The following is a 15,689-nucleotide window of genomic DNA, read 5'->3' as shown; positions in this document are numbered from 1 at the left end:
TTATCTGGATGATATTCTGGTTTTCTCAGATGATTGGGATTCTCATGTAAAGCAGGTCAGGATGGTGTTTCAGGTTTTGCGTGATAATGCTTTGTTTGTGAAGGGCTCAAAGTGTCTCTTTGGAGTGCAGAAGGTTTCCTTTTTGGGTTTTATTTTCTCCCCTTCTGCCATGGAGATGGACCCAGTCAAGGTCCGAGCTATTCATGATTGGACTCAGCCCACGTCTGTTAAGAGTCTTCAGAAGTTCTTGGGGTTTGCTAATTTCTACCGTCGCTTTATCGCTAATTTTTCTAGCGTTGTTAAACCTTTGACGGATATGACCAAGAAAGGTTCTGATGTGGCTAATTGGGCCCCTGCAGCCGTGGAGGCCTTCCAGGAGCTGAAGTGCCGGTTTACTTTGGCGCCTGTTTTGTGCCAGCCTGATGTCTCACTTCCCTTTCAGGTTGAAGTAGATGCTTCTGAGATCGGTGCTGGGGCTGTTTTGTCGCAGAGAGGCTCTGGTTGCTCTGTGATGAGACCATGTGCCTTTTTCTCTAGGAAGTTTTCGCCTGCTGAGCAGAACTATAATGTTGGTAATCGGGAGTTGTTGGCCATGAAGTGGGCATTTGAGGAGTGGCGTCATTGGCTCGAGGGTGCTAAGCATCGTGTGGTTGTCTTGACTGATCACAAAAATCTGATGTATCTCGAGTCTTCTAAGCGCCTGAATCCTAGACAGGCTCGTTGGTCATTGTTTTTCTCTCGTTTTCACTTTGTGGTCTCGTACCTGCCTGGTTCGAAGAATGTTAAGGCTGATTCTCTTTCTAGGAGCTTTGTGCCTGACTCTCCTGGAGTCTCGGAGCCAGCTGGTATTCTTAAAGAGGGAGTAATCGTGTCGGCCATATCTCCTGATTTGCGACGTGTGTTGCAGAGATTTCAGGCTGGTAGACCTGACTCTTGTCCACCCGACAGACTGTTTGTTCCTGATAAATGGACCAGCAGAGTCATTTCCGAGGTTCATTCCTCAGTGTTGGCGGGGCATCCGGGAATTTTTGGTACCCGAGATTTGGTGGCTAGGTCCTTTTGGTGGCCTTCCTTGTCACGGGATGTGCGGTCATTTGTGCAGTCCTGTGGGACTTGTGCTCGGGCTAAGCCTTGTTGTTCTCGTGCTAGTGGGTTGCTTCTGCCCTTGCCCGTCCCGAAGAGGCCTTGGACACACATTTCCATGGATTTCATTTCTGATCTTCCGGTGTCTCAAGGAATGTCTGTCATCTGGGTGGTGTGTGATCATTTTTCCAAGATGGTCCATTTGGTACCCTTGCCTAAGTTGCCTTCCTCTTCCGATCTGGTTCCTTTGTTTTTTCAGAATGTGGTTCGTTTACACGGCATTCCGGAGAATATCGTGTCCGACAGAGGATCCCAGTTTGTGTCCAGATTCTGGCGATCTTTTTGTGCTAAAATGGGCATTGATTTGTCGTTTTCATCTGCCTTCCATCCTCAGATTAATGGTCAAACGGAGCAAACTAATCAGACACTGGAGGCTTATTTGAGATGTTTTGTTTCTGCAGACCAGGATGATTGGGTGACCTTCTTGCCATTGGCGGAGTTTGCCCTTAATAATCGGGCTAGTTCCGCTACTTTGGTTTCACCATTCTTCTGCAACTCTGGTTTTCATCCTCGTTTCTCCTCGGGTCATGTTGAGTCTTCTGACTGTCCTGGGGTGGATTCCGTGGTGGATAGGTTGCAGCGGATTTGGAATCATGTGGTGGACAACTTGAAGTTGTCACAGGAGAAGGCTCAGCGTTTTGCCAACCGCCGCCGCGGTGTGGGCCCCCGACTTCGTGTTGGGGATTTGGTTTGGTTGTCTTCTCGGTATGTCCCTCTGAAGGTTTCCTCTCCTAAGTTTAAGCCTCGCTTTATTGGTCCTTATAAAATTTTGGAAGTTCTTAACCCGGTTTCTTTTCGTTTGGATCTTCCGGTGTCGTTTGCCATTCACAACGTGTTCCATAGGTCTTTGTTGCGGCGGTACGTTGTGCCTGTGGTTCCTGCTGTTGAGCCTCCTGCTCCGGTGTTGGTTGAGGGCGAGTTGGAGTACGTGGTAGAGAAGATCTTGGATTCTCGTCTCTCTAGACGGAGGCTTCAGTATTTGGTCAAATGGAAGGGCTATGGTCAGGAGGATAATTCCTGGGTGGCCGCCTCTGATGTTCATGCGGCCGATTTGGTTCGTGCCTTCCACGCTGCTCATCCTGGTCGCCCTGGTGGTCTTGGTGAGGGTTCGGTGACCCCTCCTTAAAGGGGGGGTACTGTTGTGAACTATACTTCTTGGCTCCCTCTTGTGGTCACTAGTGATTTGGCACTTGGATTGTCTTTTACCAGGTTGGTACTCACCTGCTTCGTTAGGCCTGGGGTGTTGCTATTTAAACTTCCTGGATTCTCAGTCCAGTGCCTGGCATCGTTGTATTCAGTTCATTTCTGTTTGCTCCTGTCTTCAGGTCCTGGTTCTTTGCAAGATAAGCTAAGTCCTGCTTTCTTATTTTTTGTTATTTTGCTTGTTCATATTTTTGTCCAGCTTGTACAAAATGTGATTCCTGATATTGCTGGAAGCTCTAGGGGGCTGATATTCTCCCCCCTCACCGTTAGTCGGTTTGGGGGTTCTTGGATATTCAGCGTGGATATTTTGCAGGGTTTTTTGCTGACCATATAAGTCATCTTACTATTTTCTGCTATTAGTCAGTGGGCCTCTCTTTGCTAAAATCTAGTTCATTCTTACGTTTGTCTTTTCTTCTTACCTCACTGTTATTATTTGTTGGGGGCTTGTATTACTTTGGGGTCTTTTCTCTGGAGGCAAGAGAGGTCTTATTTTCCCTGATAGGGTTAGTTAGTTCTCCGGCTGGCGCGAGACGTCTAGGATCAACGTAGGCACGTTCCCCGGCTACTGTTAGTGTTTGTGCTAGGATCAGGTATATGGTCAGCCTAGTTACCACGTCCCTATGAGCTGGTATTTATGTTTGCAGACTTTGCTGTAATCTCTGAGATCCTTGCCATTGGGATCATAACAATGCTCAATAGGATTTAGGTCAGGGCTCATAGAAGGCCACTTCAGAATAGTCCAATGTTTTCCTCTTAGCCATTCTTGGGTGTTTTTAGCTGTCTGTTTTGGGTCATTATCCTGTTGCCAGACCCATGACCTGATACTGAGACCAAGCTTTCTGACACTGGGCAGCACATTTCTCTCTAGAATCCCTTGATAGTCTTGAGATTTCATTTGTACCCTGCACAGATTCAAGACACCCTGTGCCAGATGCAGTAAAGCAGCCCCAGAACAAAACAGAGCCTCCTCCATGTTTCACAGTAGAGACAGTGTTCTTTTCTTGATATGCTTCATTTTTCCGTGTATGAACATAGAGCATGTGCCTTGCCAAAAAGTTCCATTTTTGTCTCATCTGTCCATAGGACATTCTCCAAGAAGCTTTGTGGCTTGTCAACATGTAGTTTGGCAAATTCCAGTCTGGCTTATTTATTTATTTTTTTTAAACAATGGTTTCCTCCTTGGTCGTCTCCCTTGAAGTCCACTTTGGTTCATGCAATGACGGATGGTGCGATCTGACACTGATGTTCCTGGAGCTTGAAGTTCACCTTTAATCTTTTTAGAAGTTTTTCTGGGCTCTTTTGTTACCATTCATATTATCCATCTCTGATTTGTCATCAATTTTCCTCCTGCAGCAACGTACAAGGCTACATTCCCATGGATCTTAAAATTCTGAATAATATGCGCAACTGTGGTCACAGGACCATCAAGCTACTTGGAGATGGTCTTATAAATTTTACCTTTAACATGTTTGTGTATAATTTTCTTTCTAATCTCCTGAGACAACTCTTTCCTTCGCTTCCTCTGGTCCATGTTGAGTGTGAAACACACTATGTCACCAAACAGCACAGTGACTATCTGTAGCCCTATATACAGGCTCACTCACTGATTCCAAGATTGTAGACACCTGTGATGCTAATTAGTAGACACCTTGAATTAACGTGTCCCTTTTGTCACATTATTTTCATGGGTACCATCATTTCTGTCCAAGCCTATTTCGTGAGTTTTATTTTTTTTTTTAATTCTGTGGAAGGATAGTTAAAAATCAATGTCTGACTTTCATTTGTTCATTGTCATAGATTTTTTACTTATTATTACTTTTTGTCAGATTCAAGTTATTTCTGTGACCATTGTGGGTTTTTCTGTCATTAAACGAGGGGTCCCAACAATTTTGACCAGGTGTGTATATGTATTTTAGATGTGCTTTCTGACATACTCAAAAAATGGGTGATCTAAAAATGGGGAACCCATATGCTAAAATTGTGCTCCAATTTGGCATAACTTAGTGAACCAATGTAAAACAACTAATAATTGGTGGACAACCTAAAGATGTGCCAAATTTATCTTTCAGCAAGAGCCGCTTTGATAAATTCGGTACATTCTAAAACTATCTAGTATCAATTTACATTGTATGAATCCTAGACCACATCAGTAAATCACATAAAATTATATCAGATATTTCATAATATATCATACAAAAATATCTACTTTAAAACGTTCTTTTTTTCAGTATATGTGCTTTGTAATGTATGTATGTTCCATATGACATAAACATTGAAGGGAATTTGTCAGCAGGTTTTCGCTAACTCATCTGACCGCAGCATGATGTAGGCAAAGAGACCCTGTATGCAACAATGTATCTCTTAGGCTACTTTCACACTAGCGTTAACTGCATTCCGTCACAATGCGTCGTTTTGCCGAAAAAACGCATCCTGCAAAAGTGTTTGCAGGATGCGTTTTTTCACCATTGATTAACATGAAGCGACGCATTGTGACGGATTGCCACACGTCGCACCCGTCGTGCAACGGATGCGTCGTGCAGTGGCAGTCATGTTTAAATTATTCATGAATTGCAATAAAGATGTTATTTATGGCTAATATACTCCTTGGGTTTTTTACCCTTTCTATTTTTGGTTGTGTGTATGTATGTATATACTTATAACAGGAGGGGGTGCGGTTCGTCTAGCAATCGTGTGCCATGAAGTCTTGACAATGATAATCACCAGGCGATAAAACCGTCATAGTAGGTAAGGATCAGCATACAGCCTATTAACTGACACATTGTTGAATTCTGTGTTTTAACCTCTACTTCATGCTGTAGTAAAAGTAGTAAATACAGCCCACAATGGAAAGCATACCATTAGTCTTCTCATTCATGCTCAACACCATGTGGATGAGCTACTGATAGAGAGACCACACCAAAAGTTTAGGAGGACACTCCGAAATATAAATCATACCCAGAGAAAAATGGAGTACATATCCAAAGTAATATAAAAATATATACGTTTATTAACCCCTTCCCGACCTGTGACGCCACGTAGGCGTCATGAAAGTCGGTGCCAATCCGACCTGTGACGCCTATGTGGCATTATGGAGGGATTGCATCCCTGCAGATCGGGTGAAAGGGTTAACTCCAATTTCACCCAATCTTCAGGGACAGGGGTAGTGGTACTTAAGCACAGGGGAGGTGGCTTCACCCCCCGTGGCTACGATCGCTCTGATTGGCTGTTGAAAGTGAAACAGCCAATCAGAGCGATTTGTAATATTTCACCTATGAAAACTGGTGAAATATTACAATCCAGCCATGGCCGATGCTGCAATATCATCGGCCATGGCTGGAAACCCTGATCTGCCCCCCCACCGCCACCGATCTCCTCCGTTCTGTGCTCTGCTCCCCTCCATCCTCCTGTCCGCTCCCCCGTCATCCTGTCTGCTCCCCTGTCATCCGATCCCACCCCCCCATGCTCCAATCCCCCCGTGCTCCGATCTCCCCCCTCATACTTATTAAGCCTCCCGGTGTCCGTCCATCTTCTCCATGGGTGCCGCCAGCTTCCAAAATGCTGCAGATTCATTCCAGGTATATTTTGATCACTGTGATAAAACCTATCACAGTGATCAAAATAAAAAAAATAGTAAATGAACCCCCCTTTTATCACCCCCATTGGTAGGGACAATAATAAAATAAAGAAAATATATTTACTTTTATTTTTCCACTAGGGTTAGGGTTAGAACTAGGGTTAGGGTTAGAACTAGGGTTAGGGTTAGGGCTAGGGTTAGAACTAGGGTTAGGGTTAGAATTAGGCTATGTGCACATGGTGCAGATTTGGCTGCGGATCCGCAGCGAATTGGCCACTGCGGATTCGTAGCAGTTTTCCATCAGGTTTACAGTACCATGTAAACCTATGGAAAACCAAATCCGCTGTGCCCATGGTGCAGAAAATACAGCTCTGAAGCGCTGTGTTGTATTTTCCGCAACATGTCAATTCTTTGTGCGGATTCCGCAGCGTTTTACACCTGTTCCTCAATAGGAATCCGCAGGTGAAATCTGCACAAAAAACACTGGAAATCCGCGGTATATCCGCAGGTAAAATGCAGTGCCTTTTACCTGCGGATTTTTCAAAAATGGTGCGGAAAAATCTCACACAAATCCGCAACGTGGGCACATAGCCTTAGGGTTAGGGTTGGAAATAGAGTTAGGGTTGCAATTAGGGCTAGGGTTGGAAATAGGGTTAAGATTAGGCTTGTGGTTAGGGTTATGGTTAGGGTTAGGGGTGTGTTGGGGTTAAGGTTGTGGTTAGGGTTGGGAATGGGGTTAGGGTTGGGATTAGGGTTAGGGGTGTGTTGGGGTTAGGTTTGTGTTTAGGGGTGTGTTGGAGTTAGGGTTGTGATTGGGGTTATAGCTAGAGTTGGGATTAGGGTTAGGGGTGTGTTGGGGTTAGTGTTGGAGTTAGAATTGAGGGGTTTCCACTGTTTAAGCACATCAGGGGTACCAGCATACTCAGGACAAACTGGGCAACAACAATTTCTCCTGGTTTCTTGCAAAAATAAAAAATTGCTTGCTAAAACATAATCTTTGAAGAAAGAAAAATGATTTTTTTATTTTCATGGCTCTGCGTTATAAACTTCTGTGAAGCACTTGGAGGTTCAAAATGCTCACCACACATCTAGATAAGTTCCTTGGGGGGTCTAGTTTCCAAAATTGGGTCACTTGTGGGGGGTTTCTACTGTTTAGGCACATCAGGGGCTCTACAAACGCAACGTGATGCCCGCAGACCATTCCATCAATGTCTGCATTCCAGAACGTCACTACTTCCCTTCCGAGCCCCGCCGTGTGCCCAAACAGTGGGTCCCCCCCACATAAGGGGTATCAGCGTACTCAGGACAAACTGGACAACAACTTTTGGGGTCCAATTTCTCCTGTTACTCTTGTGAAAATAAAAAATTGCGGGCTAAAAAATTATTTTTGAGGAAAGAAAAATGATTTTTTATTTTCACGGCTCTGCGTTTTAAACTTCTATGAAGCACTTGTGGGTTTAAAGTGGTCACCGCACATATAGATTAGTTCCATGGGAGGTCTAGTTTCCAAAATGGGGTCTCATGTGGGGGAGCTCCAATGTTTAGGCACACAGGGGATCTCCAAACGCGACATGGGGTTCGCTAACGATTGGAGATAATTTTTAATTAAAAAAGTCAAATGGCGCTCCTTCCCTTCCAAGCCCTGCCATGTGCCCAAATAGTAGTTTACCCCCACATGTGAGGTATTAGTGTACTCAGGAGAAATTGCCCAATAAATTTTAGGATCCATTTTATCCTGCTGTCCTTGTGGAAAAGAACAAATTGAGGCTAAAAGAAATTTATTTGTGAAAAAAGTACTTTTTCATTTTTATGGATCAATTTGTGAAGCACCTGGGGGTTCAAAGTGCTCACTATGCATCTAGATAAGCTTCTTTGGGGTCTAGTTTCCAAAATGGGCTCAATTGTGGGGGAGCTCCAATGTTTAGGCACACAGGGGCTCTCCAAACGCGACATGGTGTCTGCTAAACATTGGAGCCAATTTTTCATTGAAAAAGTCAAATGGCGCTCCTTCCCTTCTGAGCCCTGCCGTGCGCCCAAACAGTGGTTCCCCCCACATATGGGGTATTGACGTACTCAGGACAAATTTTACAATAACTTTTGGGGTCCAGTTTCTCTTTTTTCCCCTTGGGAAAATAAAAAAATTGTTGCTAAAAGATAATTTTTGTGACTAAAAAGTTAAATGTTCATTTTTTCCTTCCATGTTGCTTCTGCTGCTGGGAAGCACCTGAAAGGGTAATAAACTTTATGAATGTGGTTTTGAGCACCTTGAGGGGTGCAGTTTTTAGAATGGTGTCACTTTTGGAGATTTTCAGCCATATAGACCCCTCAAACTGACTTCAAATGTGAGGTGGTGCCTAAAAAAAATAGTTTTGTAAATTTTAACCCTTATAACTTCCTAGCAAAAAAATTTTGTTTCTAAAATTGTGCTGATGTAAAGTAGACATGCGGGTAATGGTATTTATTAACTATTTTGTGTCACATAACGCTCTCGTTTAACAGAATAAAAATTCAAAATTTGAAAATTGCGAAATTTTCAAGATTTTCGCCAAATTTCAAATTTTTTCACAAATAAACGCAAAAATTATCGACCTAAATTTACCACTATCATGAAGCCCAATATGTCATGAAAAAACAATCTCAGAACTGCTAGGATCCGTTGAAGAGTTCCTGAGTTATTACCTCATAAAGGGACACTGGTCAGAATTGCAAAAAACGGCCAGGTCATTAAGGTCAAAATAGGCTGGGTCATGAAGGGGTTAAATACTATATCAAAGGACAAAAATTACATAGCAAATCGACAAAATTGATACATGTTCAGCAAGAAAAGCAAGATAGAGCAAAGACCGGGTGACCTCCTAGCACTGCTAAATACGTAAAAACTAAAGTGCCTCGTGCTTTATAAGTAGATGGGAAAAGGAAACACCAGGACAGGGTGGTTAGTATGTCTAGCATATAAATCCAGAGAGAAATCCGCAATCATAAATGTCTCATCATCCTAAGTAAATACCTAGCCCTGGATTCCTTACCCATATCGCAGTATCAAGGGGTCCACACAGTGCAGCAACAATGCGCGTTTCGCGTCGGCGGCGTCAATGGGCAGTCCTCAAATTCCGAAACAAAAACCTGCTGACAGATTCTCTTTAATTATGGTATTTTTCAAGTTATAAACAATTATCTTAAAATCTATGCCTACATTATAAACATTTTTGTCTGTACTCTAAATTTTAATTAACATTGTAATCTTTGCTATTCCCCATCAGAATCCGTTCATTGAAGTCAAGGTCATGGATACTCCAAAAAGAACTCGCAGAGATTTTGGCCTAGACTGTGATGAGCACTCTGCAGAGTCTCGATGCTGTCGATATCCACTGACGGTAGATTTTGAAGCCTTCGGATGGGACTGGATTATTGCACCAAAAAGATATAAAGCTAATTACTGCTCTGGGGAATGTGGAGTTGTATTTTTGCAAAAATACCCTCATACACATCTGGTTCAGCAGGTAAACCCTAGGGGATCTGCAGGCCCCTGCTGTACGCCAACAAAAATGTCTCCAATTAACATGTTGTATTTCAATGAAAATGAACAAATTATCTATGGGAAAATTCCTGCAATGGTGGTAGATCGATGTGGTTGTTCATGAGTATTTTATTGATCCAATAAGTCAAGGCACCTTTTTTTTTGTTTGTTTCAAAAGCTGAAGAACTGTGAAAAATGTATATATTATGTCAGGAACAGTGAAGATGTTATAGAGTTTAATTGGTTATTCATTTATGGTATTTCCAGAGGATAGATATGAATCATGGTCACATTGGACCTGCAACTATAATGATGACAAGACCCCTAACCAACGTCAGGAATTGAAAGGTGGCCACACATGCACAATTCTCTACACTCTTTTCTTATGGAAGTGCTGTAAATCGAAAAATCAGAACGGTTTCCAATTTTTGTAACTCCCATAGAAGCAAATAGAGAGATGTTCCTGGCAGACATAGGCAAAATGGTTGTTATGCTTCTATTAAAGTAATAAAAACTCACAATGATCACTGAAATAACTGGAAACTAACACAATAAGTTTTTAATTTAAATTTACTGAATATCAAATAATCAGACATTACTTTCAAATTGTGGTTCAACAGTAAAATAGAACAATCTAATGAAAATGGCCAGGACGAAAAGACGAAAATGATGGTACCCTTAGCTTAATATTTTGTTACATAATTGTTTTCAATCACTGCAAACAAACAATTTCTATAACTCACAATGAGACTTCTGCACCTGTCCACAGGTATTGTGGTGCACCTCTCATCAGCAAACTACTCCAGCTATCTCAGGTGTGAATAATAGATATAAACCTGGCACTCAACTTAAATTATGAACTTTTATTCAGTCCAGAACTGTTTATCCATGTGTCACGCGGCATCCACTGCTTGTCAATGACAAGCAGTGGATACCGCATCATATGTGGATATACAAGCGCTTACCCGGCTCATTAAGACTGTACATATAAACCATTAGATGAGTTTGTCCACCTATACCACAACATATGGCGGTACGCTGCTCGGGACAGTTTGAGATTAATATCCACAAGACATTTATTACAGGTTTCTGCTCTTTTGTAGTAACTGATGAAGGTTCGAGTGACCGAAATGTTTTGCTATACTACAATTCTGGACTGAATAAAAGTTCATCACTGCCTCATTTATATCTAATATCCTGTACATTGACCCATGTCCTGTGACTCAGACCAAGCTTTCTGACACTGGGCAGCACATTGCGCTCCAGAATAACTTGTTAGTCTTGATATTTCATTGTACCCTGATAAAATTCAAGACTCCTTGTGTCAGATGCAGCAAAGCAGTTGAAAAACATAAGTGACATACCTTCATATTTCACAGTAAGTACTTTTCTTTGTATACTTCATTTTTGCATTTGTGGACATGATATGACTTGAATAAAGTCCCAGTTTTGCCTCATTCCAGTCTCACTTTTTTAGGATTTGTTTTAACAGTGGGTTCCTCATCGGTCATCTTCCATGAAGACCACTTTGGCAAAGATTAAAATGGAGGATGCAATCTGACACTGATGTACCTTGACCTTGGAGTTCACCTCTAATCACTTTGGAAGTTGTGCGGAGTTCTTTGGTTACTATTTGTATCAACTGTCTCTTCAATTTGTCATCAATTTTCCTCTTGTGGCCAGAGAGGTTGGCTACAGTCCCATAGATTTTAACATACTGAATAATATGTGCAACTGTAGCAAAACGAACATCAAGCTAGAGATGGTCTTGTAGACTTTAAATTTAACTTCTTTCTTTCCAATCTCCTGAGGTAACTCTTCATAGCTTTATTTAGTGCACATTCATTGTGGGACACACCATGATACCAAACAGCTCTGTGACTACTTTCACTCTTCAAATAGCCAGAGTGACTGGCAAGTTTGTAGAAACTTGTGATGCTAATTACATGACACACCTTAGTTTAACATGTCCCTATGGTGAAATTATTTTCAATCTTTTCAAAGGATGCAATGATTTATGTCCAGGCCTTTTTTATTAGTTTTTTATTTTTCAGATGAACCACAATTCAAAAGCAATGTCTGATTTTCATTAATTCAGTAAATTTAAAGTGAAAATTACTTTTGTCAGTTTCAAGTTTTTCCAGTGACCATTGTAGGGTTTTCTTACTTTAACAGAAAATTGCCAACAATTTTGTCCATGTCTGTATATATCATGGTATACATTGTCAACACAGTACACCAACATGATACAGTTCTCAAGTGAAATGCCAAAATAGTGGAAATAAAACACTGCCAGCTGTATTATTGAATTTCCAATAATACCATCTCATCTATTTAGCAGTCATGATGCACACATAATTCTGCTGATCATATTGTCCATATATTTTTACCAGCTCAAATAACAATTTCAGACATATTATTCACATCATTTTTTCAGCCATAGTGGCTTATTGGCATTGCTCTCCACATCCAGTAAGATTCAGAATTTCCAATATACAGAGTATCAGTTGCTGCTACATTCTTATTTCATTTGACAGATTTGAGCTCTGATATCAGAGATCACCACAAAAAAAATAACATTGGGCTTTTCATCAGCAGTCTTTCATTATTCAATTCAACCTGGACAGAAATGTTGAGTTCTAAGAGAAAACAATAGCGAAAACAATCATTGATGCTTGGAAGGCCATTATTGCAGAAAATTGTAAAAACTTTAGGGCTAGTAGGAATGGTGCACTGTCCAGATAAATTTGTAAGTAAGATCAATCTAAGGCCGGGGTCACACTAGTGATGAATACGGACAAATGCTATGCAATAAAACATCACATAGCAATCAGACCAGTATTCATCTATGGGGCAGCTCACATCACCTTTTTTTTGCTAGGCCGTGTTCAACGTGCGGGTGAAATGGCAGCATGCTGTGATTGTCACCGACACTCGGCCGAGTCTCAGCTCACTCGCACCCATAGAAGCCTATGGGTGGGAGTGAAACAACGCACATCACTCGGATATCATCTGAGTGATGTGCAATATACGCCGACCCTGGCAATGGAGGAGATGGAGAAATTCATTTCTCCGCCTCCTCCCCAGCTGTGCTCTGATTCTCTCTGTGCAAGAGGCTCGGAGCACAGATGCATGACACTCGGCTCCCAATCGCATCAGATCAGGAGCCGAGGGTCATTAGCATATTGCATCCGATGCTCTCGCATCCGATGCCATACGCTCGTCTGACCCCGGCCTAAGGCTCAGTTCACAGTAATGATTTATGGAGCGCTCATTGTCAAGTTAAAGGGAAAAAGCTACATATAGGTTGTTTAAGACAAATCAAAGAAGAAGGTACTAGGAAAAGATCGTTCCCAGGAGCGCTGAATGAGACTCAAAGAACATGTATAGTTTAACCACAACGCGTTTCGACGGGGAACACTGTCTTCTTCAGGTGGGAGTTTCGGAAGAAGACGGTGTTCCCCATCGAAACGCATTGTGGTTAAACTACACATGTTGTTTGAGTCTCATTCAGCTCTCCTGGGACCGATCTTTTCCTGGTACCTGCTCCTGTCCTCCCTTGGAGGTATTCGGCTGGAGCTGCGGTGGTGCTTGACAACCCCCCTTCTCTTTCCCTTCCTGGGCTGTTTTCTCAGCGCTCCCTCGTGTCTGCCTTCACTGACCCTAAATCAAAGAAGAAGGAAGAATAATTACCCTCAAATTCAAAGATTACTGTTCAGATTGCAAAAAAGGTTTTAAGAATGTTAAATGGCAATGCATTCATTCGGAGCATTAGATTAAGGTTCAAAAGATAAAAGTTTGTCCTAGCTTTAGGAAGCTGATTTTGCATGGATCATCTACTTTTGCTCTTAGAATGCCCTGACAATGGTAGGTTTGTCTCTCTTTTGGAGCATTTTAAGTTAAAAAAAAAGCATACAGCTAGCCATCATCAGGACATTTATTTTAGTTTAAGCTCATTTTAATCAGTAGAAAAGAATTACTTCTTAAATTTGTATTATTTCAATTTTGATTATTTGAACAGATAATTAACAAACTGCAGACACCACTGCAAAACCTCAAAGATCTTTCTCTAAGGGTATGTGTCCACGTTCAGGATTGCATCAGGATTTGGTCAGGATTTTTCATCAGTATTTGTAAACCAAAACCAGGACTGGAACAATTAGAGGAAAAGTATAACAGAAACATATGCTCCACTTCTGCATTTATCACCCACTCCTGGTTTTGGCTTACAAATACTGATGGAAAATCCTGACCAAATCCTGATGCAATCCTGAACGTGGACATATACCCTTACTAAGAAAGATACCTTGCCCTTTGGAAACACATTGCATATTCCATTTTGGACTGAGATCAGCTGATGTTAAGTCAGTCAAAATAAATATAAGATGTTTCATATGTTTAAAACTATTAGCTTGGCTGCAAAAATCAATCTAATAGTCTGAATGTACCGTAGGCAGCTACCATTTTACAGAGTCAGTATATTCCAAGCTCTGCATGATTATAAGGTTCTAGCAGTCCAGTGCTATGGAGGAAATATCTAATGTGCTGTGTGTATATGAGCTAATTGAGCAGATTCAGATCTATTAACCCCTTAGCACCTATAAAGTTTAGTGTGCATAGGGAAAAGGTAAGGGCACTATAGTTTGCAATATTATGGGCTACTGTGACCGGTGTTGTGTTGGTGCCATGCGGCTGGTATTGCCATACTGTATGCGCACCACATTAAAAAACAAATGATGATCCAAATTATGGGTGCATCTTATCACCCAGTGTGCCCTATAGTCTGGAAAATATAATATATTTTGTGATACATGCTATGATCTGCTGGTTTCAAGCCTCGTGGATACTGATTTAGCATAATCTTAGATTTTACAAAAGATTAGGCTATGCACAATTGAAAAAAATACACAAAAATGTCTTCTTTCGGAAGGAAGAAAACATGTTTATGTCCTCTACAGATGACTTCCATGTAAGTTAATATCTTAAAAGCTTTTACAGGATATATTTTACAATATGAAAAGCTTTAAAGGGAAACTCCAACCAAAACTAGAGTTTCAATTGGGTTTAATTAAAGACCTCCGTATATCAATCTCTTACCTGTTCTATTTTTGCTGCTTGCCTCATTAAATATCACACTAGGACGATTGCACAGCAACTGGCTGAATCAGACTTCAATTACACATTTGAGTCTATACAAACCAGAGCGGACCCACCATTGGTATAACCTGTCACAGCCACATAAAGGTGTACATTGTGATAAATTATTTGACTGCATAGGGGCCTTCTTCTGTCTGTGTCCATGCATAGAGATCTGTCATGTACAGGCACCAGAACTTTCTATATGATGACATTGCATGGTGTATCACATACCTTTTATTCAACAATAGAAACAAAACTCATGATGGTGATCTGACAGGTCCTTTTACAGGCTTGAAATGAAGAAGGTGTATGTTCAGTCTGATGGTATTATTTTGGTTTCTTAGCCTACTTAGGAGTGCAAAAAGGGAGAAAAATGACACTGCCCTCCCAGCAGGCAGAGATTGTACTGCTCCAGCTGTCCAGGCAATACTGTGATGATGGATCATGGGAATGACTGTGGAGCACACCGAAAGAGAGAGCAGGGTGAAATATAAATTCAAGAAGTGTCTGATCTGAAGCTGAATACACTATATACTGTAGAGAAGAATCTCGAAGTTAGATGGACTATCAGCTAGAAGATATTGTTATAGAAAGTAGTATTTGTAATGGAGGTTTCAGCAATCTGTAGAGTGGAAATAATTAAATATTTATAAATAACAAAAGCACAACATTACAGGTTTCACACTTCAAAATACATTTCAATGTTTGCTGTCCTTGTAAATAAAATAATACTAAAATTATATTTTTGTATTGTAATCTTTGTTCAGTTTTCCAATCAGCTGCACAGCAGCACATTTAGAATCAAATTTACTAACTAAAATACACCAATATTATGTCTCAAATTGAGCCACTATTCTAGAGAATTTGCTATATGCCACATTAGGGGTATGTGCACTTGTTATCTGTTTTAGGCAGTTATGGGCTGTAACCTGTCTACAAACAGTGCTAAATAAACACTAAAATGAACAAACATCTTTGCAGCCTGTTCTAACCACTTCATGTTTCCAAAAAAAGGACTTGATCATTCTTCAGGCGGCTTCTACTCAATAGTTTATTCAGTACAACTAAACAAAATGCCAGCGGCAAAGATGTTTGTAAAAGACGCCAGCATTT

General features: G+C 41.2%; 1 protein-coding gene across 1 annotated transcript in view; it reads left to right on the top strand.

The window, feature by feature from the left end:
• Positions 1 to 15,307, top strand: part of LOC143786153 (growth/differentiation factor 8-like) — a 55,598-nt gene extending 40,291 nt beyond the window's left edge. Inside the window, exon 3 of the mRNA XM_077275442.1 lies at positions 9,181 to 15,307. Within this exon, the coding sequence (XP_077131557.1) occupies positions 9,181 to 9,561 (381 nt within the window). The 3' untranslated portion in view covers positions 9,562 to 15,307. The remainder of the gene's footprint in view (positions 1 to 9,180) is intronic.
• Positions 15,308 to 15,689: the final 382 nt, after the last annotated feature.

The sequence above is a fragment of the Ranitomeya variabilis genome, chromosome 7 (assembly GCF_051348905.1).
Source record: "Ranitomeya variabilis isolate aRanVar5 chromosome 7, aRanVar5.hap1, whole genome shotgun sequence".
Lineage (NCBI taxonomy): Eukaryota > Metazoa > Chordata > Amphibia > Anura > Dendrobatidae > Ranitomeya > Ranitomeya variabilis.
The sequence above is the reverse complement of the archived record's forward strand: the minus strand, read 5'-3'. Positions and strand labels throughout refer to the sequence as shown.